Source organism: Numida meleagris, chromosome 6 (genome assembly GCF_002078875.1).
Source record: "Numida meleagris isolate 19003 breed g44 Domestic line chromosome 6, NumMel1.0, whole genome shotgun sequence".
NCBI classification, from domain to species: Eukaryota; Metazoa; Chordata; class Aves; order Galliformes; family Numididae; genus Numida; species Numida meleagris.
In genome coordinates, this window is record NC_034414.1 from 23419823 (window position 1) to 23442871 (window position 23049).

The 23049-nt window shown below is 37.4% G+C and overlaps 1 protein-coding gene across 1 annotated transcript in view; it reads left to right on the forward strand.

Annotated features, from left to right (window-relative positions):
* The window catches only part of MYBPC3 (myosin binding protein C, cardiac), a 67794-nt gene continuing 55993 nt past the window's right edge, over window positions 11249–23049 (forward strand). Inside the window, exons 1-2 of the mRNA XM_021401421.1 lie at window positions 11249–11307; window positions 20638–20904. Of these exons, the coding sequence (XP_021257096.1) occupies window positions 11283–11307; window positions 20638–20904 (292 nt within the window). The 5' untranslated portion in view covers window positions 11249–11282. The remainder of the gene's footprint in view (window positions 11308–20637; window positions 20905–23049) is intronic.

A 23049-nucleotide genomic window follows, 5' to 3' on the forward strand; every position in this document is an offset into this window, starting at 1 on the left:
CTCAACTCCAGTACATATCTGAAGTTCCAGAAAAATAATTCATGAGTAATTTATACTCATGACTCCTGTATATGTTCTTAACCAATAGAAAAAAAAATTTTTTTTGGATAATGTAACAAGCAGCAATAGACTGCCTGGGAGAAATTAAATTCCAAAACAGATTAGATGAAATTAGATGGGTATAAAATTAAGAAATGGGTTTTACTTAACAATATTAAACAATAATAGAACTTGTCAAACACAACAATGTTGAAGACTTAAGTAACATAGCTAACTTGGAGGTTTTCAGAACTAACTCCTCACTGAAACCAGAAAGAGTTGAAAGTGATAAACTTCTTACAGACTTGAGTTCTCTATCTAAATGTAGTCACTTTTACATACGCTAACAATCTCACTGTGGAAGTGAAAAGTCTGGTGACATCACTGAGCTACAGTTAATTCTTTCAGCCAAAGAGAAAGCAGCTCTTTCTTTACAAAGTTCACAATGTAGTACTCCACAATTCGATTTCACAGTTCATGGACACAAGAAATATATCAGTCAGTGTCAGAAATCATGTGGGAGTTAAAAGTGGGTGAGGACTTCAGTACTTTATCAAGAAATAATACATTCTCCTCATCAAATATTTTATAACCAGCTGGGGTTTGATAGGTTCAAAAGCTATGAAACAATTTAAGAAAAGATTTTGTTTCTAAAATCATACTGTAGCAATTTACTTCCCACAGGACATAATGAAATACTCACTAACTAAGACTTGGATAAACTCAATCTGCATCCATATTGTAATTCTAGGATGGAAGCTCAAGACACTGAAAGTAGCTCTCAGAGGACTACAGCAGTATTCAACACTGACATATTTGGGTTTTCTTCATCCTGAGCTAGAAAATCAGGACCTTTCTGCTTGGTGCATATGACAACTTTGCATTGCTGACCTGCGATTAGAAAGAGATAAAAGACATTATTTACCCTTATCAGAATTGTAGATTTGATATTCTAGAAAACTAAAGGATTAATTCTTCTCTTCATAGACGTGTCCTTATCAAAAACACAGCTGAGAAGCAGAACCGATCATTTCTGACACTGTAATTCACAGAAGAATCATTTCCTCTTGCAGGAAAACTGCGATGACTGAAAAGACCTAACTAATAAGCTAATTGTGAAGATGTTTAGGATGTCACTAAATGCATTTCAAGCTTGTCAAAAAGCCTTAGATCCAAGAATCCAAGTTTACTGTTTTTCTAGAGTCTCACATAGAAAACAATTATGTGATGAATAAATTACACAAAATTAAAACAGTCAGAAAAGATAAGAAACTTTAAACGAGTGATTTGTGTTCTGTACATAACTCTAAAATATTGTTTTAGAGCAGCATGTGCTTGAATTGAAAAATTTTCATTTTACATTGGTTCTGTCCACAAGAAAGAATTACAACATTTATACATACTATATTGAATATACTTTAGCAAGCAGGTTAAAGAATTCGTTAGTCTCCAAAGTTGCAAACTTTTTCTCTTCCTCTTGCTAATACTTTGCAATACTGTTTCTAAAAATATTTAATCCCCATCTGTTTCTGGTTAGGTTTTTCATCTGTGGCATAAAGAGTCTGAATAATCATGTGTAGCAGCTGTGAAGGAGACCAAATGATGATGTTTCTCCACCACAGTACCCTTTGTTTCTCATCCAATCAAACTGGTCTGGATAGCAGGCTGTCTAATCAAGCTGATTAGCACATTTAGTTGTGCATATAAGCAAGCTCTGTGGCTATTCTAGAGAAAAATACCAAAAATAAATGTGACAGAATCATTTGTTTGGGAAAATTGCAGAGAAGCAAGCATACCATTTTTCTCTGAAAGAGGCAAATTGACAGACAAGAAGAGGTACTGGAAAAATACAAATAAATCAGATCAATCTGTACAGATGACCTATGATTTTTACAAATTTATTGGAACATTTTGCAGTCCACTGCTGTTAGAAATCATCAAATCTTCTTTCAAAACAAGCATTCAAACTACAGAAACTGTAGTTGGATATTCAACTAACACATGATCTTCGCAGCCTCCTTTAAATAAATCTATCACCTTTATTAGCTGCTGGCTAGTTCCTAATCCATTCTTGTGAAACAATATTATTCAGAAAATCATTACTGAGCTAAATTCAAAACACTGAGCCCTATAAAATATTTTAGGCTCCCCTTCAAGATATTCAAGAATATAGAAAAATTGCAATGGTTGTACAAAGGGATAATCTGCTTACAATAATACACAGAGAGCTATCTTTTTTAGCTCTATGCAGTGTAAGATAATTTTAGATATGTCTAGTTCTGTGCTGCTACTCAGGGAGAACTGCAGTTAAGGGTGTTATTATTTATTTCCCACCTGATTTATCACATCTCAAAAATTTCCTGAAAAATACATATATATGCAAATCCTAATACATTTAATATTTTATTACCTTCTCCTTCACTGCCTTTAATCTCCATAGCCTCACTTTCAGATTCATATGCTGCCACAGTATTATAATCTGTACTTATAATTTTGTATTTCAACAGGGTTTGTGCTCTTGTACCTTCCAGATTTTTTTCCCCTCAGTAAACCTCCCTGCCCCAGCTAATTTTTTCTACTTTTATCCTTTTATCTTTTTCTTTCTGCCATTTTGTTCTAGGTTTTTGTCCACTCATTCAAATCTCTGCACAACAAAAGTCACTTCATAATCAAGCTTAATTCATACTAGAGTGCCAACAGCATAGTAAGTATATCTATCACATGACAATTCAGTTCAGTTTATTTACTCTACTCCTCTAATTTTGCTTGTACTCCCATCACATATTGTAAATTCATAGCAGAGAGTTCATCATACAAAACAATATAATTAATCAATACTTTTCTTTAACAAAGCCCAGAACAGTACCCGCTCCTCATGAATCCCATTCTGTTCCAGTGCCTCACTACTCTCTGAGTGAAGAATTTCTTCCCAGTATCTGACTTAAACCTCCCTTCTTTCAGTTTAAATCAATTCCCCCTTCTCCTAATCACTATCTACCTGCGTAAAAAGTTGGTGCCCCTCCTCCTTGTGAGCTCCTTTCAAGTGCAGGAAGATCACAATGAGGTCTCTCCTGAGCCTTCTCTTCCCCAAGCTAAACAATCCCAACTCCCTCAACCTTTTATCACAGGAGAGGTTCTCCAGCCATCCATATAAATAAAACACTAAAATTGTAAAGCTTATAATAAACAAAAAATACTCTAATGAATGTACTAATCTTATGGACAAAGAACATTACTCTTTGAGGCAATTGTAGCATAGCTAGCACAAAGTTTCATCCTTCCTCCCCACTGAATTTGCATGTTTCAATTCAGTTGGTTCAGTTGAGCCTGTGGTATTAGGGAGGTCCGTATATAGCTCAACTGATTAGAGTACAATTCCACTAGCTGGGAAATGTGAACTTCTTCCAAAGAAGACTGAAACAGCAGTAGGCTGCAGATATTCTTTATATTCTTTCTCATAACTGGTCTATGTCTGCTCTAGCCCCATTTATTTCCTGCACAGCATCTCAGATCACCACAGAGAAGCACAGAGAAACTTGTTTTGGAAGGGTTCTCTGGAGGTGACCTCATCCAAGCCCCTATCCAAAGCAGACCTACTAGATCAAGTTTCTCAGGGCAATTATCTTTCCATTCTGTCTCTTTCCACTCCCTCCATTATTACAGCCACATCCCCCTTCTTTATGCCTTCACTTCCCCACAGTGTTACTTTTTACTACTGGGGAGCCAACGCGCTACGTGAGAATGAGAAAACCAGTCTATGGACAGGAGAAGAATGAGGATGTGGTAGAGCAGATAAGCTTTAGCAGGAGGTGGTAGAGCAGAAGGAAGGGTGGGAGGAGGTGCTGAGGAGACCAAGGTTATGCAAAGGATTGGGGAAGCGGCTTTGTGGTAGGAAGGAATGCAGTTTCTGTGCTTTAAGGGCTCCCTCTGAGCATTTGTTTCAACTCCCCAGTAGCAGAGCTGTAGTGTTCAAACTATGAGAAGCCCTTTGACCACCAGAGCCTTTGTGCAGAGTACCCTGACGCCTCTGCCTTATGCAAAGCAAAGAATGTTTGGATGCTGAGCTGGCCATTTGTGTATACAAATTAGTTTGGGTTGTTTAGGTTTAACTCACTGATTTTCTGAATTTTGAGCACTTGCAGTTAGAAATAAAATTCTAGAATTCTTCTTTAGACATGCCCTCTTCCACTTTTTTGGACCTACAACATTGTATCCTGTTCCTTTCTCAGCCATACTCAGTTATCCACTCCCACCTCTTCTTCTAGGCTGTCTCCTTCTTCAGACCCAGCCACAGGACACGTCAATACTTATTAGTTGTTTTATTTTAATGTCCATCTAGTCTGATTTCTTCCTCTCAGGTCAACTTTTCACACACGTGCCACAGTCATCTTCTCTTTATGCAAATGGTTCTCAATTCCAATATGTGTAAGCTACTCCAAAATTAATGCCTCCTATTTACTTCAATGGAAACTACAACAGATATAAAAAGCACAATAGCACTATTCAGTAGAGCAAATTCTCAGCTACAAAATACAGTTTTTCAGCAGTTACCACCATTAGCTATACATTTTTGCCAGCAATGAACAAGTGCCTGCTCATCACCTTCATAAATATCTGCAGCAGTGGAGGTGACCCACTGTTTCACAGCTGCTATGACCACTTTGTTGCTAGGAAAATGTTGCTCATGTAGTTCACCTTTCATCAGCCTGAACGTATGGAAGTCAGAAGCTGTCAAATTTGGATTATACATTGGGTGTGGTAGGACAGCCCAGTCAAGATTAGCAATTTGCTCCATGGTCTTGAAACTGGTATGGGGCCTGGTGTTACCATACTGCAAGAGAAGAGCTGTCTTATTCTCTTGCCTGACTAGTGTGAGCCTTCAGATTAGTCAGCATCCTGATGTAGTGGTCAGAATTGATGGTTTGTCCAGGTTCCAGGAAATCCAGAAAAGTTATCCTTCTCCTATCCCAAAAGACAGTGCACATCACTTCAACCACTGAGGGCCATGTCTTGAACATTTTCTTTGATGGGGAATTCACATGTTACCACTTGAAGGACTGCCATCTTGACTCTGGCTCCTAGTGGTGACAACCATGTCTCCTGACTGGTAATGATGTGATCCAGGGAACTGTCACTCTCAGCCTCACATTGGTTCAATAGGTCCTGACAAACTTTCATATGCTGTTCTTTCTGTTCCTATGTGAGCATTCATTGAACCACCTGGTGCAAACTTTGTGCTATTACAGTGCTGCCACCATTGTTTCCAACGCATTAAAGCTGATATTCAGCTCTGTACACAGTTCTCTGGTTGTAATCCAACAATTTGCAGAGATGAACTCAACAAGACACTCTTCATTTCATTGTGTGACAGTTGTGCATGGCTGTTGGGAAAGTGGCTTGTCCTTCGTTTCACTGTCACCACTGCTGAAACAAACTCCCAGCACCTCACTGCGCTCATATCCATTGTTTGGTCTCCCTAACTATTTGGCAGCATCAATGAATGTCAATGGGTGAAATTTTTTCCACAATTCAATTCCACACCTTTGCTTCATATACACTTTCATGTCAGAAGCTATTTTTTTCAGACTGCCCCTCTGCTGCCATCTGTTGTATGACAACAAAATATGACAGAATATTGGATGGAAGTTTCAATCCCTACTGCCATACCACTAACATCTATCTCCTACACTGTGGGCCAAAATAATAAAATAGGAGGCATAATTTTCAGATCAGCCCTTGTATTTGCTCAGATATTTATAGGTTTGCCATCCCACATCCTCTTACAGTTTCAGTCTCATTGCCTACTGACTCCCAGTTCTCCTACCTCCAGTTTGCACTCAGTTGTACTACCATTCAATATTCCTGTCTTTTGAGATCTATTTCAACCCCCTCCCACAATCTCAAAACTCATATTTCTTCTCCCTACCCACACCTGTCCATCACCTGTTTTTATTTCCTTGTCCCACCCTAGGTGGTCTGTCCCCTTCCTTTTCTGAAGGTCCAATTCTTTCCCCTTCATTCAAGTGCTGAAGAGAAATGTTATCTGGATCACAAGATATACCTACTTGTTTCCTCTTAGTTCGTGTGGATTCAGCTCAAGAACCACAACAGTCCAAAGGCAATGCAGACAAAATCCTGCCAAACCCTATCTGGACCACCACTGATACAGTCAAAACACTTTCAGAGGATGATCTAAGAATCTTAGCATGTGTAAACTGCACTTTTTTTCTACAGTTCAGAATATGGAGCAAATCAGTTCCATATTGAGTAGCATAAAGCCAGTCAAAAGTACATCCCTGAAATGAAAGCTACTAAATGTCCAGAAAGATTCAAAACATGAGACATAAAGTGGTTGGGCAGAAGCAAGCTCAGACAAGCAGGGTCAGCATTACCCTGACCTAGCAAAGCCTTGAGGACTCCAGTTCCACCAGGGAGGTCAAGCTCCTTTGCACAGTGCACCTCAGAGCTCTGCATTTCCAAAGCAGAAAGGAAACACTGCATGGCTTCATGGGCTATAGCACTTCAGTGAGTAGATCATGTTGGACCTGTGCTCTGCATACAGACAATTCAGCTGTCCCTACAGATCTGCAGCTACTGGAGCTGCAAGTTAATTATATCTACCTTGTTCTAAGAAGCTGCTGGATCACTGAGGTGGTATTTTCACAAAACTAAGTGGCAGAGAGACAAATAAACAGAAAGAGAGGCGAGAAATAATTGAAATTACAGAAACTAAAAGCAGAAAAATCCCCAAGTAGATAGTCAATATATGTATTTACTGCCTGAATAGCTAAATATGGGCAAAGTTCTAGCCATCTAAAAACCTAATCTTTTAATGGGACATTAGGTAGTTCTACTAGAAGGATGTGCTGCTAAGTTTGTCTATAAATAACAAATTTTTGAGTGTTTTGTGCTGCCACTACTAAAAATCAGGAAGATAAATCATATGGTCTGTCACTGCAGGCCATTTACTACTGTAATTTTTAAACCTGATTTGGAAATGCATGAGGAAAGTCACAGTCTGAGGCAGGGAACAATACTTTAAGACTTGTAAGAGAATTCCTTTGACAAAGAACGACATAATTTTCCCTCTCATTCATTTTTATAGCAAAGTTCCAAAGACATTTATTATATGCTGCTTCGTTAAGCTCATACACCAATTTTGCTTAAATACAGGAGGAAACTTAATGCACTTTCTAAAAGATCGTCCAGTTTTGTGGTGCACCAATAACTCTTCACAATCTACCACACGAATGGATCTATTTTGGACTTGCGTAGACACCGCTACCAGATATTTCATTTGCATTGCAGTTTTGTTATTAAAAGTGGTTACCTAAACAAATTAATATAATGTAGAAAATGCTAGAAAAAATTATTATCACTACAATGCTGCCACCTGGTAACTGCAAGTGTAATTTCAGAGAAAACATTTATTTTGCCCTGCCTTGGACAAGCTGTCACTATTTTAAATAATATCGTCTAAATCGCAAAAATTGCAAATTTGTAACTGCGGAATAGGACTATTTCCCCATATCAGATGAACTAATTCTACAGCCTTCCTTCAACCTGGGGAAGAAGTAACTCATATCCTCCCAAAATTAAACTTGATTTTGAATCCTGAGAAGTGTCTACGGAGAATAACCAGCACTATTCAAATTAAATATGTCAGTTTTGAGCACACAAATATTCAGAATTAAGACCACATTTAAAAGTATTTATGTCCTTCTATAGTTTGCTGAATTAAATCTATATCACTAAATGTTTACAAAAGCAAAAGAAACAAATTTATAGTAAGAAAGATCTGGAATAATGAAAAAAAAAAAAAGTGAAATCCCGAGCAAAAAGATCCAAAGGAAATAAAATGTCAGGTGTTTTTGTAGGTGGAAAATTCACTGATGAAAAGGAAAATGCTACAATAACATCAAATAACAAACATTTACTTAAACACATATATACACATGTATATAATTAGTGAAACATGAAAAGCATTGGGAAATGGTTCCCAAGAGCTTACGAGCGTCCATAGCATTTTAAGTCTAAAAAGTTTCTATGTATCTGTGATAAATAAGAGGAAAGAGCACAAAACAGTATAAACCTATTTACATGACCACCACTAGGATGAAACCTTGCCACTCCCAGCGTTAATAAAGAAACACTGCCTAACATAGTCCAACATAGTCCATTGCCTAGCATTCCTTTCTAATACACAGCAGGAATGCTACATTATCTAGTTATATATTTGGTAGTGACCTAACATCCAATCACATTTTATTTTTCAGATTAGCATAAACTTCTTTCCATTTCCCTAGGGAACAACAGCTCACAGACAGCTTCTGGGATACTACACACAAATAACACACACCTTAGAATTCAGTCTAATGAAGTCTTTTGAAAGGAAACACAGCTTTGACCACCGCATAAACTTCCACAGAAACATACAAACGCAGTTCATCTGCCAGCCATGTGGTGTCAGGATTAACTCCCAACTGCCCTAGAGGAAGTAGGAACCTGCCATCACTGACAGTGATAGACATGATCTCTTCTATGCCCACTATCATCAGACATATGCCTGAGAGTTTTGCAGACAAATATCTCACAATAAGAAAGCAGGAAAAGAAGGAAAAGGTTTCTGTATCTAATGTCAGGTTCAAAAGTGTTTTGCACAGCTGTAAGTTTGTTATAAAAGATTAGGGGTGCTGTAACAAAAGCTTAGAAAATAGCTGACATTCAGACATTGAATGGCAACTGCATTCTCCCAGACAAGAGGATATTCAAAAGTTAGAAAATTCAGACTCAAAATGGAATTCATATTTCTACAATGCATGTTGCAACAGAGGAATCAATATTGGAAAACATCAAGTCCAAGGCCTTAATTATGTCATTTTAGAAATAAATTAGTATTGAGGTGACTCAATACTACTGAGACCTCCAAGAACTTAAGAGAAATAGCCAAGATGATCTTATGGCCAATATCTATTATCACTCAGGATGAGATCTGTGTTAGATGTGAATTACCCCACATTGAATTACTCTAAGCCTCTTAGTTCTTGTTTTAGAGTACCTCTTACTGAACACTCACAGACACGGTCCTACAGAATATGGTAAATACTAGATGTCTGCATTTAAAAGAAGTACACATTTCCTTTAAACCCATGCAAATAGGTTTATTTCCACTTAGGCTATTTTAGTTCATGTTAATAAAGGCTTCCAGTGCTAACTAAAAAAATATTGATAACTTGAACAATCTCTTGAATGCAGATTGAAGAAAACACTTCAGCATACTATGTATTTTATCAACACAACTACTTTACAACACAACATACAGACTTTCAATAAAAATAATTATTTCCTAATATGTGATTGAGAAAGGATGAAATAGTGAAACTAACTTATTGAGTCAAAGTGATTCCTGAGAAAGTTAAGCATACTCTGAAGGCAACTACAGGAGGTTCGTGTTTTAAGTTTGGCAGAAGTGACAGCTAATTTCCCTTGTAAACGTTAACTCAAGGACATACTAGAGAGGTAAATTAGCTGAGAAAAAAACGTGGCTCTGATCACAGTCCATCTTTGGATAATCTGCATCGCTTTTTTCTTTCTCCTTCTGCCAGTTCACGTTAGTTCTGCCTCTCATGGCCTCCAGTGTCTGGCAGGCCTCTTTCCAGAAGGGATTTTGATGCTACTCCAATAGCATGCTGGGGATCAGCTCTGGTGAGAAGAAAGGTTTAATGCCAGTTTTCTAATAGGGAGAAATATAAAAGGAAAGAACAATGATCTTCACCAGTTGAATGACAGATTTTTCATACTGGGGGACCCAAGTCCCTTGAAAGACTTCAAGCCAAAGCTGATAGCCTAGATCTCCTGATTCCCACTGGAGTGCCTCAGGCACAGGATAGTATGTCAAAATGTATCATGATAATTTCTGCTCTGTTAGAAACAGAAGCAATGGAAAAAGCACACAGGTCACATCCTGCCCATCTTCCTTACTTATATGTAGAAAAATTCCTTCAGGGGAAGGGGAGGAAGTATTTGGCCCAAAATCAAGATAGGAATAGCAGCAGTCATTTTCTGCTTTTTCTTGTTTGTCCTATCAGCCTACCCAGAGAGTCTGACATGAAGAGCACATATGAAATACATTGAAAGATGTGCTATATGCACAATTGTCTGTTCTGAGCTTCCTGCCAAAAGCTGAGAACCTTCAGAAAGATATTTTTACAAGTTAGTGCAAGTGTAAAAACTGAAAACCACATTGTTTAAAAAAAGATTTTTTTCAGTACTAGTGGCAGCTAAAATGTGCTAAATACTTGGCGTACAGAGTTCCTATGAAAAATTAAAAATGAGACAGACTGAAGTGACATAGAATGGACACACCAAGATGGTAGGGGATGTTTGTCTATGGTTGCTGTTTTGCTAGATGAATGAATAAATAAGAAGTAACAACTGAAGCATGAAATGGCAATGTGAGAACAATATCCTGGTGAGATTTCCCCTGATCTGTGTTTTTTTGTTTTGTTTTGAGCAGAATTAAAACTTCTAGAAGTACGTAATAGAACCCTGCAGCCACTTTTGAAATGGTGCTTTAAAAAAAGAAAAAATGCTAAATTTTCAAGTATCGCATGCTGCAGATCAAGTGGGTAGATGAGGAGAGAGGACTGAAACTATTTAAGTAACGTCACACTTTCTAGTTGTGACTGCAAATGTTAGTGAAGTATAAATGTCTGAAAAAGGTCTTTCAAGGAAGTTTGCATTTAGTTCTACAGTCTTCAGTAGAGAAGAATAGATAAAGAAAAAAGCTCTACCAAAGGCTATTAGGTTCTGACCCAGCTATAACAAAGTAGCAAGAATGCAAGTAGCAATATACTTGCAATAAGTAACTACCAGATCCTGCACTATAAACATGGCAGTGTAGGAATTTTTAATGTGATATGTATGGGAAGTGTGTGCAACATCAGATCGTGCTCGGTTTGCACTAACAGATCAGCGGTAGCCAGCCTTAGGTGGTTTGAGCTCTCTGGCTCCTGGAACTTGGCTATATTTATCCTGGCTGATGTAGCCTGTCAAGTGTGCCCTGCTATTGATAAAATGCTGTAGTTGACAACAGTGGAGATTTGAGGGGGAGGAGCAGGATGGGGGCTTCCACCGAGTGTTTCTTTTGGGTGTCTCAAAAGCCCTGCACTCTTGTTTTTGTTTAGCTCAGACTCTGCTTTCTAGATTCTAGATTCAACTGGGAGCTTCATCAGAAAGTGAAGATGCCGGAGCCTGCAAAGAAAACAGGTAAGAATCATGACTGACAAACGAAGGCCGAGAACCACTTGAAAGAGAAAATTCTGAGTAGCTTTTGTATGCCAGAAAAAAAAAATGAGATATCTTAGGGAAAAAAAATAAAAGAGAGAGGAAAAAGAGATGATGTTTTATAAAGCTATAAACATAAGACATTTTCTTGTAGAGAAATCGGTAACTAGTTTGGCAACCCTCAGTCACAGAATGGTCTCCAAAGACTTTGGACAAGGAGAGAATAGAGATTTAATACTCAGTTTCCTTTCATTTCTCTCTTCTCCCAGTAACCCTTAGGCTGTGAAAAAAACTTGTAGTCTCTCTCCTGAGCAACTGGGCAGTATAAAAGTCTCCCAGTTTCTTTTTTTTTTTTTTTTTATTTGGATACTTTCCAGGAAGTGTAATTGGCAAACATTGATGTTATTTGTAGTGAAATCTTTGTGAAAACGAAAGTAAATGGCACCTGGCTCAGAGCTTACTCTTTCTAGTTCTTCCAGCCAGTGTCAGCAGAGCTCTAGGAAAAAAGGAGACGTACTTTAAAGAATATATGCATATTCCCTTTCATTCACCCTCCATCATCTTCTGTTGAGACAGAAGATAACTAGCCATTTTCAGAAAGCCAAGTTCAGAATAGAGTCCAGTATAAGTCCTACCCCACTAGAAAAACATCAGGAAAAAAAATTCAGATTTAGGACATTTCTAATTCAAAATTGAGAAATAAGGAATCATTCAGAAACTGCCCATGTAGGTAGGAAAGAAGGGAATGTATAGGGTAAGGTACAATTAATCTGTCTGTCTAAGAAGGAGGAAGAGAGCCTGGGGAGCAGAGGCAGGGACAGTTCAGCTCCAGTGTGAGTAGAGAGAGATCTCAGAAGTGTTTTGTTTTCACAACTAAATCTGGGAAAAAAAGATGTCAAAAGCTGAAGTTACGATCACTTGATAAGTATGCACATATCCAACAGTAGGGGTGGAAAAACATGAGCTAAATCTAGGACTCTTCTCTTTTAGAGCAAGGTACTCATTTCATTGATACCAGTATACTCAGCACCACTATGACTTGGAATGTACAGTACAAGATGCATGCTTTTTTAATAACCCAGTTTTCAGAATTAGCCAATAATAACTGTTAATACATATTAATGTAGGCCTTTGTACTTTGCAAAGGATTGCACAGGCATCAGTCTCAGACTGGTCAGTGGGAAAATCTGTTGTGCTCACCACAACAAATGAGCTTACAGTTGTTAAGAACTTTCATTTTGGACAGAATATATGAAATTAGCCACTGCCAGAGAGACAGAGCACAAACCTAACCTGTATCTCTCATTAAGAAATGCTAAACTCTAAAGCATGATTAATTTCAAGACAACTCTTTATGTTCCCTCAATACAACAACTCTAAAGCGGCAGCAGTGTCGCCAGTACCTCAATTTTATCTTTATAACATCATTTGATATTCTTCAAGATGCAATTTCTGAAATCAGATGGAAGTAGAAACTTATACAAAAAGAAATATATACCAGACATTGTAACTATAGAGGAAACCTTAAAAACATATGCTGTAAAGGTTGAGCAACAGCAAAAAAAAAAAAAAAAGCAGAAGGATGCTATTCTACTCTTAAAGCCACTTGATTTTTGAGATTCATTAAAACATCTAATGTTTGTGATAGGTAATGCAGGTAATGCTAGCAAAAAGGAATATGGCAGGTTAAGCAAAATTCGAGTGTGATCCTCTAGGCATTGTGTCTATAAATTATCATTTTCAGCCTCTGGGGATGGGAGGCAACTTCTCTGACTGCGAAGATGCCCACCTTTGCTAGCTAACTGCGAAGATAAATTCTGTTCCAGTTTACTTTCCAGAGGAAAGAAATCTAACAGGTGTCTAACATCACCACTCCTCCGCAGCTCTTGCGAACAAAGCAGCCCAAACGCTGTGATTATCACAGCAGGGGAGGAAAAGCTCTTATTACCCACTCTGACTGAGACAGAAAGAGTCACATGCCTCATAACTTCTTGGGAGGATTTTATCTTTCTCCCAAGAGACATTAATCCCTTTGGTATTCTATTTCATGTTGTTTATACAGTTCAAGACAGGATGATATCAAGCATAATCTCAAGAGGTCTGGATAAGCACCTAGCAGTTCATACTTGGGCAAGTCATGATTTCTGTCTTTCATATATCATTAAGTTAGACTACTGATGAAACCTAAGAGATCTTTAGCCTTTATTACTGAAATTAGGGCATCTCACACACAGGTAAGGGAAAATGCTTCATGCCAGAGAATAATCAAGGATATTCTGGCTATATTTGCTGTTCTAATAAGCATTTCAACATGTATAAACAGATAAACGAATTAAAAAAGTGAAGTGGACTTAACAAATGATGTTCTTTTACTTTAAATTGTCTAGCTGAAACACGTCAGGATGAGGCTCAGTCCCACTTCTTCATGCAACACCAAAAGAAATGGTGGCACTTTCCAGCAAATTGACATACTTCCCTAGAGCAACGGCATTCAGAAGATCTGTCAGAGCAAACTATCAAATATAACTTTTTGCAGAGTTCCACTGCAGAAGCATTATGTTCCTTTCTGTATGTCTTAAACACTTCATAGTTGATTTCTGTTCAAATGCTGGCCTTTTGGAAAGTTTAGGTTTTTTTTTTCATTGTTGTGAAAACTTACAAAGGTTAAAAAAAAAACCATTTCCCTAACGTTATGTATAAGGAAACAGCTGAACTTTTAACTCCAAATGTAGTAGATAAGTTGAAGTTAATGGGAAATGTGTGCATTACTAAATCAGGAAAAAGAGAATTTTGGCATTACTCACCTTCTCTGAAAAAGAATCGATTTTATAGGTTGAGGAGTCCAGATTTTGAAGCTTGGATTAGGAAATTTTATCAAAGTTCTAAAAATACTTTGGCTATAAATACATATAAATACAGAATATAAATACAGCTAGACTTTTGTCATTCCATAATAATATACAATATTGCATAACAAAGAGCTGCAATTTTAATCGGAACAACTCATTGTTTTACATTTTTAAGAACCTAGCGCAGTAAAGTACTGCTCATTGTTAAAATACTGGTCCACAATAATGAACTCCTGTGTGCTACAGGAATTCAAAAATCAGTAACAATTTACATAGGCCTATTTTAATTTTTTTTTTTAACTCAAGGTTCAAAGCAAGTTAAACATTATTGTTCCCATTTTACAGCAAGTGTGATGAGTGCATAGAGAGAGAGGTGACTGGTTAGTGAAACTATTCCTCGCCTGTTGCTCATATTACAGGAATTTACAGTCTCAGCTGCTGAAGTAGGCAAGGAATGATAAGATTGAGTAGCTCAATAGCTTTTGGATCAAGGAATGATTAAGCTTGTAATTGCAAGAAGCCACTTAGGTCCTGACTGAGGAATGCACAGCATCTTTATATAGTTCGTCAGCGAGGAATTTATGAGCTCCGTTACTGAAGTCTGCTTATCCACAGTTTGGCTTTTATCTCAATGAAAGAACAAATGGTATAAAAGGAAAACGTGATGCCAAATAGGCACTAAAAGATACATTTCCAACATGAAACCTGAACAAATTAGGGAACTCCAAAAGCTAATACTACTTTTTAATATTCAATTAATATGTTGCCCATATAAAAATGTGAATATCAAATAAACAGAATGTGAACTATATGAACTCATCAGCTTTGAGGGAGAAAAATTCTGACAGCTTTTTCTAGTTATACTCATAGATTTCTGCTGGAGCTTGTATCCTGTGCATTCAACCATATACATTAGATTCTCCTAAAATGTTTATATCTTCAACTGATTTGATTTCAGAATGGCGGAAGTATTATTTCAAAGACTTATTCTAACACACTTTCTCCTTAAGTGCTAAACTCTCTCTCCTCCATCATGAGTGATGAAAAGCTGAAGTCAGAGCTACTGAAATGCAAGATGAAAATTTTTTTTTAAAAAAGAACACACACAACAGGATGGCACTCCTCTGTCACTCTAACTAGATAAAACCACTCTTGTAGAATCCACGCTTCTTTGATTTCAGGTATTTCACGCATACTTTGAATTCAGCAATTTCAAGGGAACTTTCCCACTGTACTTGGCACTAGTGAGGCCGCACCTTGAGATTTAGGCCCCTTGTTACAAGATGCACATTGAGGTCCTGAAGCTTGTCTAGAGAGAGGCAACAAAGCTGGTCAGGAGCACAAGTCTTATGAGGAGTGGCTGAGGGAACTGGGACTGTTCTGTTTGGAGAAGAGGATGCTCAGAGGAGATGTTATTGTTCTTTACAACTACCTGAAAGGAAGTTGTGGTGAGAGAGGAGGGTGGACCTATTTTCCCAGGTAACTAGTAATATGATGAAAGACAATGGCCTCAAGCCAAGGAGGTTCCAGTTGGATATTAGGAAAAAATTATTTTCCAGAAAAGTGGTCAAGTCTTGGAACAGGCTGCTCAGGGAGGTGGTAGACTCACTGCCTCTGGAGTTTTTTAAGAAATGTGTAGATGTGGCATTTGGGGACACCATTTAGAGGGCATGGTGGGGATGGACTGACAGTTGGACTACATGATTTTAGAGGTCTTTTCCAACTTTAATGATTACAGAACGTAGCTAGGAAGTGAAATTATTCCAACTGCATATTATTTTAATATATGTCTTAAATGAATTTTTTTTCTGATAATCAATAAATAAAAAATTCTCTTCTAGCTTTTAACACTAGGTTTTATTCTTATTCAGGATACAACAGTACTTAGTAGCTACTTATTAGCTATTTGATGCTGTACAAAGACAACAGAAAAGCATTTCCTGCCTCAAAACAGAAAGCAGAAGCCCAGAAAATGCAGAGGCAAGTAAATAAGAGAGCAAAGTAAATAATGACTAGCTCAGTAGGTAGTGACCCAGGTAGTAGCTTAGCCATTTTGTAGGTTTTTGCACAGGAGAGTATGAAAAAGTTTTGTAGAAGGATAGCAAACTAGGTTGGTGGTAGACATTAGAAGACTACTTCAAAGGAGATCAGAAAGTACAGAAGAAAGCATGAAGGTGCTAGGATGAAGATTTAACAAATGGCAGCTGTAGGAAGGCAGAACATTTATTTCATTATTTTACTGAGAAGAAAAGTAAAAGGTAGATGTTTGGGAACTGAAATGATTTCATTCTAGTTTAATTTGGCCAAAAGCACACACAGTTTGTATTTCTTTAACCTGCTAATTGGAAAACTTACAAATTATCATCAAAACGCAATTTGGTCATGGAACTCCAAGCAGAGAAAGATTTCTATTACTAATTTATGAAGCTGCAAATCCTATAACATAGCTAATTGTATGATGGATGTGTCCAGAGCCCTCTTCATTTGTTACAAATCTCCTAAAGGATTGCTGCCATGAGCAAGTTGTAGTAGGAACAGCATGAGGTACAAAAAGATTTCTGCAAGACTACTTCAGACCACATGGAGCTTGCTTCCTATTCTGTCATGGGTAGAAATTTGCTGTTTTAAATTACTCAGAAGTTGCATGGAGTTCTTTGCTTTATGACACTAGAATTGAAGGAAAGCCTGGGATATGAGAAATGAGGAAGAAGGTTAATTTCCTAAAGCAATTGCAGCTCCATTCCCCCCGACACACCCACACAAAACAAAGAAAAAACAAACCCCACAAAAACATACACAGCACTTATAATTCACCTTCCCATCAATAATTCCTGGGAAAACCAGCTCTGGTAACATATATGCATCTCTTCCCCTTCTCCAGAACTGCTACACTGTTAGCATAAATGTCTGCTCTCTCCCCCTTTATGCTGGGTGGATTAGAATCTAATGGCAGCAGGGAAGTGAAAAGAACAGGAGGCAGAGGCTCTGGCTACTGAGTCATCATGTGCTCCAAACCAATTGCTCCCCAGCACGTGCTCAACTGGAGTCTGGGTAAGCATGTGATAGTGCCTGAGATCTGTCAGGGCCTGACAGGCACAAGAGGTGTAGACATTCCACAACATCACATGAGAGGTGTCACAGCTTCTGGATTTTCCACAGACTTATGGTGGTGGTAGTGTTCAAGAGTGTTTTGAATAGCAAAGGGATACGTGAAACTTAGAGAGACATAGCTGAGTAAAAGCCAAATGTTGAAGTGAGAGAAATTTCCAAGTGAGGAATGTGTTTTTGACAAAGGCAGGAAAAAGTAATGCTCTCAGGATGGACGAGAAGATTTGAATTGTGACATTTTGAGTCATTCCTGCTGAGGAAATAGCTAGATCAGACTGCTATGATAGCATAGGGGAAAAAAAAATCTGGTGAAGTCAGATACATTTGTTACCTAAAGTAGCAGACACAGTGAAGGAGAGGAGGCTGAGAATGGCTGATCTCTCACTTTACCTTCTTTTGCTAAGCTGCCCATTTTCCCCCCAAAATGGATAACAATGGAATTCTCATCACATGCTTTTCAGCAACTTCTCTTCTGCAACAAAGTAATTTCTTTTAAAATCTTCAGCCCTACATCCCTACTTTTCCTTTGCATGCAAGCAGGAATAGGGGAAGATGAAAGAAAATACAGACAGATATACAGAGAGATGCCACTTTGGGCATTGTCATTCACTAACTCTGAAAATCTGGTGCAGGAATGAGGCTCTTAGAATCTCCTTTATCTGCGAAAACGTGGGTTCTCAGGAATGATTCTTCCTTTATTCTTATGGAAGTTCTTGGTACTTCCCAATTATATGCTTTAATGGAAATATTCACAATCATTTTAAGCAGAAATCCAAATAAATTAACCTTTTGACAGGGAAAGGAAAGAGAGGAAAAAAAAGACAAGGCAAATTACTTGTAAACTTCTACCTAAGTGTTTAGATTTTCCACAAGTCAGAGATATGCTGCAGTTGTGGAGATTTCTCACTGTGACTGTAGTTCTATCCAGTGATTTTTTTTGTTGAGTCATCTAAGTGCGCATGTCTTGAAACACTGCCATTTGGAGAGCGGAACATTTGCAGGCCACACTGCTGTTAAGTAATTAATATATTTATAGATTCTTTTGTGCTTAAATGGAAGAGTGATGATGATAGTATTCAGATAAAAAAAAAACAGGCTGATTTGCCACCGTATCTCAAGAGTCACAGGGAGAGGAGCCAGCAAGTAAGTATTTCAGGAGTGGGTCCCAGAACTCACCTGGCTCCACACTGCGTGGCTGCATGGACAACTTTAATTTTTTTTTCAATTCTTTACATTACAATTGCTGTCTACAATAGCTCTCATGCATCTAGTCACAGTGGTACACTGCATCAAGGTACACCCTGCTGTGGTGATACATACTGAAGTGCCGTACTCTATCAAAGGATGCACAATTGATAACAAGCATCTGAGTAGTATACAAAAGTATAGAACACTACTATCTTTACAGTACTATATTCTTTTTAAGAACAATTATATCTCTTGCAGGCCTGAAATCAAGTAAAAGCATGCAGGGATTTCCATTCCCATAGGAAACTTCACACACATGCAGAAGAATATTAAAGGAGCTCATCCGAGGCTGCTATAGGCTCAGTGCAAAATAGATTTGTTTTCTCATGAAATTATAGAATGAAAGATAATAGAGAAAAAAACATATTTTAGGATTTATGTAACAAATAAAAGCAAAATACAATACATCCTAAATTCTGAAATTATTTGCAAGTCACTTTATTTGATGATCTTTAAATTCTTTGCAAAGCAATGCCAGAAGAGTGTCTTGTATTATGACTACAGTCCAAATGCCATCAGATGAAGTTTTTGCAGGTGTAACTCTGCTGAGGTCAGTTAAGTTACGCAGTTGAGCATATGGTACAGGAACAGTGATTTTGTGCAGAAGGTATTATTAGTAACATACCATTTATGCTAACTAAAGCACCTGTTTGAACATGAGTTTGAAGAAGTTCTTTAAGTATATATCCTTCTGTTCTCTTTATGTTACATATATTATATAGAATATATACAGAATATATCCTTTATGTTCTCTTTATTTTTATAAAGTAGAATCAAAAGCTCAAGGCTAATTGTAACCATTGTTCTGGCGCTTAGGAAAGTTACAGTTGTCCGAGTAGTAGAGCCACAGATAATTTGCAGCAGAGGTAAAAGATGTATACTAAATATGATAGATTTATTAATACTATATAAAGGCATGGTTATGAAAGGGTAATTCAATAAAAAGATGACATAATGATACATAAAAAGCATTTAATATATGAATCAGAATGTTAATTATGGGTATTTTTATACATTTGTACTGTATAAAATACCAGTATTTATACATTATAAAATTACATTTTTATACTTGTATTTTTATGCAATCCAGGGGCATGAACAAAAGATACTAGAATTCATTAAGATGAAAACATGAAAACAAAAAGTTTGTTTCAAAAGAAGTTCAAAAAATCTTAATGAGTAAGTCAAGGCAACGGAAACAGTAAAGTAAGTTACCTCATTAAAATCCAGCATTGAGAAAGATTTAGATACCCGTGGACTGAAATCACAATACACAGCTTGCTTTCAAATTCCCACCCATTGTGCTACTTTGACTGCGTATGAGCCGAAACACATTAATTGGTTTATGCTTGTTCATCCCAGGTATTAGTAATTTGATTATTTCTCATTGTTAGCATCATAAGTGCTCCTTAAGACATAGAAGAAATATTTTGATCCATCTTGTAATTCATTAGAAAACTAGTTGTCATAGAATAACACATAGGCAAGCACTTTAACATTTAGTACTATACTTGGTATATTCCATATACAAGTTTGAATGCAAACTCTTCCACTATGGAAGAGTTGATCAGTCAAAACAGAAGGACTGAAGAGGAAGCAATAATTTATTGTGGTGTATCAGGACACAGGTTACTACTATGCTAACTGCAGCTTTGTTGGAGGAAAGGATCCCGATCCTTTTTAACAACAGTATTATACGAGTATTAGGTCACAATTAAAAAGTGTATTCCTAGTTCTAAGTGAGACGACACGGTAAATTAACCAAGAAAGCTTTATAAAAAAAATACATATCATACCATCTTGTCATGGACCAAACACTCATGAAAAAAATAAGGGCTCAGTACAAGAGAAAGTAAGAGGGACAGCGAGATAAGTTTGCTATCCCTTACATTTTATTTCCTGATAATATGCAGAAATCTCAGTCAGAACCAGAACATTGTAAATACAGAGACAATTCCCCAACTTCTCTGCGGAAAGTGTTATAATTTATATCTTGCATAGGCAGATGGGAGAGAAAGGAGACAGCTGTTGCAGCCACAACAGCTGACTACACCAGATACGCCACAATTGTAAAACAGATTTTAGTGAGTCCTCTCTCTTTTTTTAGTTTCTGCATTTACCAAGAAGCCGAAGACAACAGAGGTGACAGCCGGAAGCACAGCTGTGTTTGAAGCAGAGACAGAAAAAGCTGGCATCAAGGTGAAATGGCAGCGAGCTGGCACAGAAATTACTGAAAGTGAGAAATATGCTATCAAGGCAGAAGGAAACAAGCATTCACTGACAATCAATAATGTAGGAAAAGATGATGATGTGATGTATGCTGTAATAGCTGGAACTTCCAAGGTCAAATTTGAACTGAAGGTCAAAGAACCAGGTAGAGTGTTTCCTAAACAATTCTACTTCATCAGTATTTCCAGTCTCACATTCAACACTCGTAAGCCATGGAAGTTAACTTAAAATTGTAAAATTTCTCTACCAGCAATACATCTGTTTTACCATATGATTTGAAGCTGCAACAAGGTTTCTAAAATACACTCATTAATATTAAGCTGAGGAACATATTTCCTGCAGCTAAGACACCCATTTCTGCAGACAGAAGCCCACACAGCAGAGATCACAGAGGAAATCCCAATGCACTTCTTTAGAATTCACCTTCAAAAACAAAGGAAAGCAAAGCTAGTCTAATGTAATCTAAACTAAGATGCATGCATCTTAGGCATGGCATTTTTTTTTTTTTAAGATTTTATGTAAATACAGAATTGTAGTAACTGACAAGAATTCCCAAGTTATGCTGTTGGTGCTCATACACTCCTACAAACTGTCTCAAAATCACTTGCTAATAAAAGCTCTTATTTTTTGAGGGACTTGAGGACAACAAGTAACCCTTGTACGAGGGTTGCTTCAAAAGTAATGCCTCCTGTGTTATGATGTGAGCCCATGATGTCAGAAGCAGGTGGTGGTGGTATGGTAGCAGAGACTGAACCTTCCCACCAGCATTTCATTTTGTTGCCCTGTGACAGATGGCAGTAGAGGGGCAGACTGACAAAATGGCATCTGATATGGAAGTGCATATGAAGCAAAGGTGTGTCACTGAATTCCTCCATGCAGGAAAAAATGGCATCCCTTGGCATTCATCAACACTTGCTGAACATTTATGGAGACCCAGCAGTGGATGTGAGCACAGTGAGGCTATGGGTGGTGCATTTCAGCAGTGGCAACAAAGGGTCACCTCCGCTGGTACAGACTTATGAAGGTGGCATGCAGGCTCCTGTTCATTGCTGGCAAAAATGCATAGCTAGTAGTGGTGACTATGTTCAAAAATAGTGTTTTGTAGTTGAGAATTGGCACTATCAAACAATGCTATTGTGTTCTATCTGTTGTAGTTTCCACTGAAATAAATAGAAGGCACTACTTTTGGAGCAACTGAAGTATTGTTTATCACCTATGATTACTATTTCTGTGTGCATTAAAGCAACACCTAGATGGGAAATGGAAAAACTTCCCCAGGCTTTCCTGGGTAGATAAAACCACTGAACTTTGAAATACTTCTAATCCCTTTCTTTTCCTCCAAAAATTTTGGTCTCCATTCAGCACTTCTAGTATTTTACTTTTTGATATTTTCCCTTTAATTTTTGTTAAAAAAAAAAAAAGCCTTAAACTCGCACTGTTTATTTCACTTCCTTTGCTATCACTGTTTATTCTGGCGACTGTATCATGATGTTAAAGAGATCTGGTCAGCTGAAAAGATACTCACAAATACTTAACTGAAGACAAGGTATCCTGTTCCAGATGAAACAACAGTGCATGACAGATTATCAGAAAGCAGTAATCCGAATATGGATTAGGACAATTTAACAGTTGTCAGAGCATATAACAGCATGTTCCTGCTGGCTTTCTCAGTGACAAAACAAAAAGGTACACATTATACTAGTTGTATTTTCCTGTCATTTAGATTATTTCTAGATAGAACCTGCTGCATGTAGACAGCCTCAAACAGCAGTGTTACTGAATTCGGAGTTGGAATTGTGATCTAAAAGATCTATGCCTTTTCCAAACACACACTGGTGATAGAGATATCAGGATGCCAAAGTGAGACGGCTTTCCTGTATTTGTTATATACTGATGCCTCAAAATAAGCCTTTTCTAAATAGTTACACATCTAAGTTGTAAGAGCATCTCCACAGTTAGGATAACTCTTAGGTCATTCCAGTAAAAATTGAGTTAAAATTTATTTTGACTAGATCCAAGGGGATACTTTCTAACAACAAAAGTTAAAATCATACTTCTCTCTTAAGACACAGATACAGTACAGGGTAAAAGGCATAAATTTTCTGAGTGTGGTTGACACATCATGGTATGTTCTCAGGTATTGTTTCGTTTTTCAGACCTTAGATTAAATTGTAAAGAATAACCGGATTAGCCATTATTATTTTCACAAACAATAATCATTTCAGCTTTTCATTATCAAAACTGTAGAAACTGTTTCCTCACCTGTCCAGACACAGCCACTTCCCTTTGT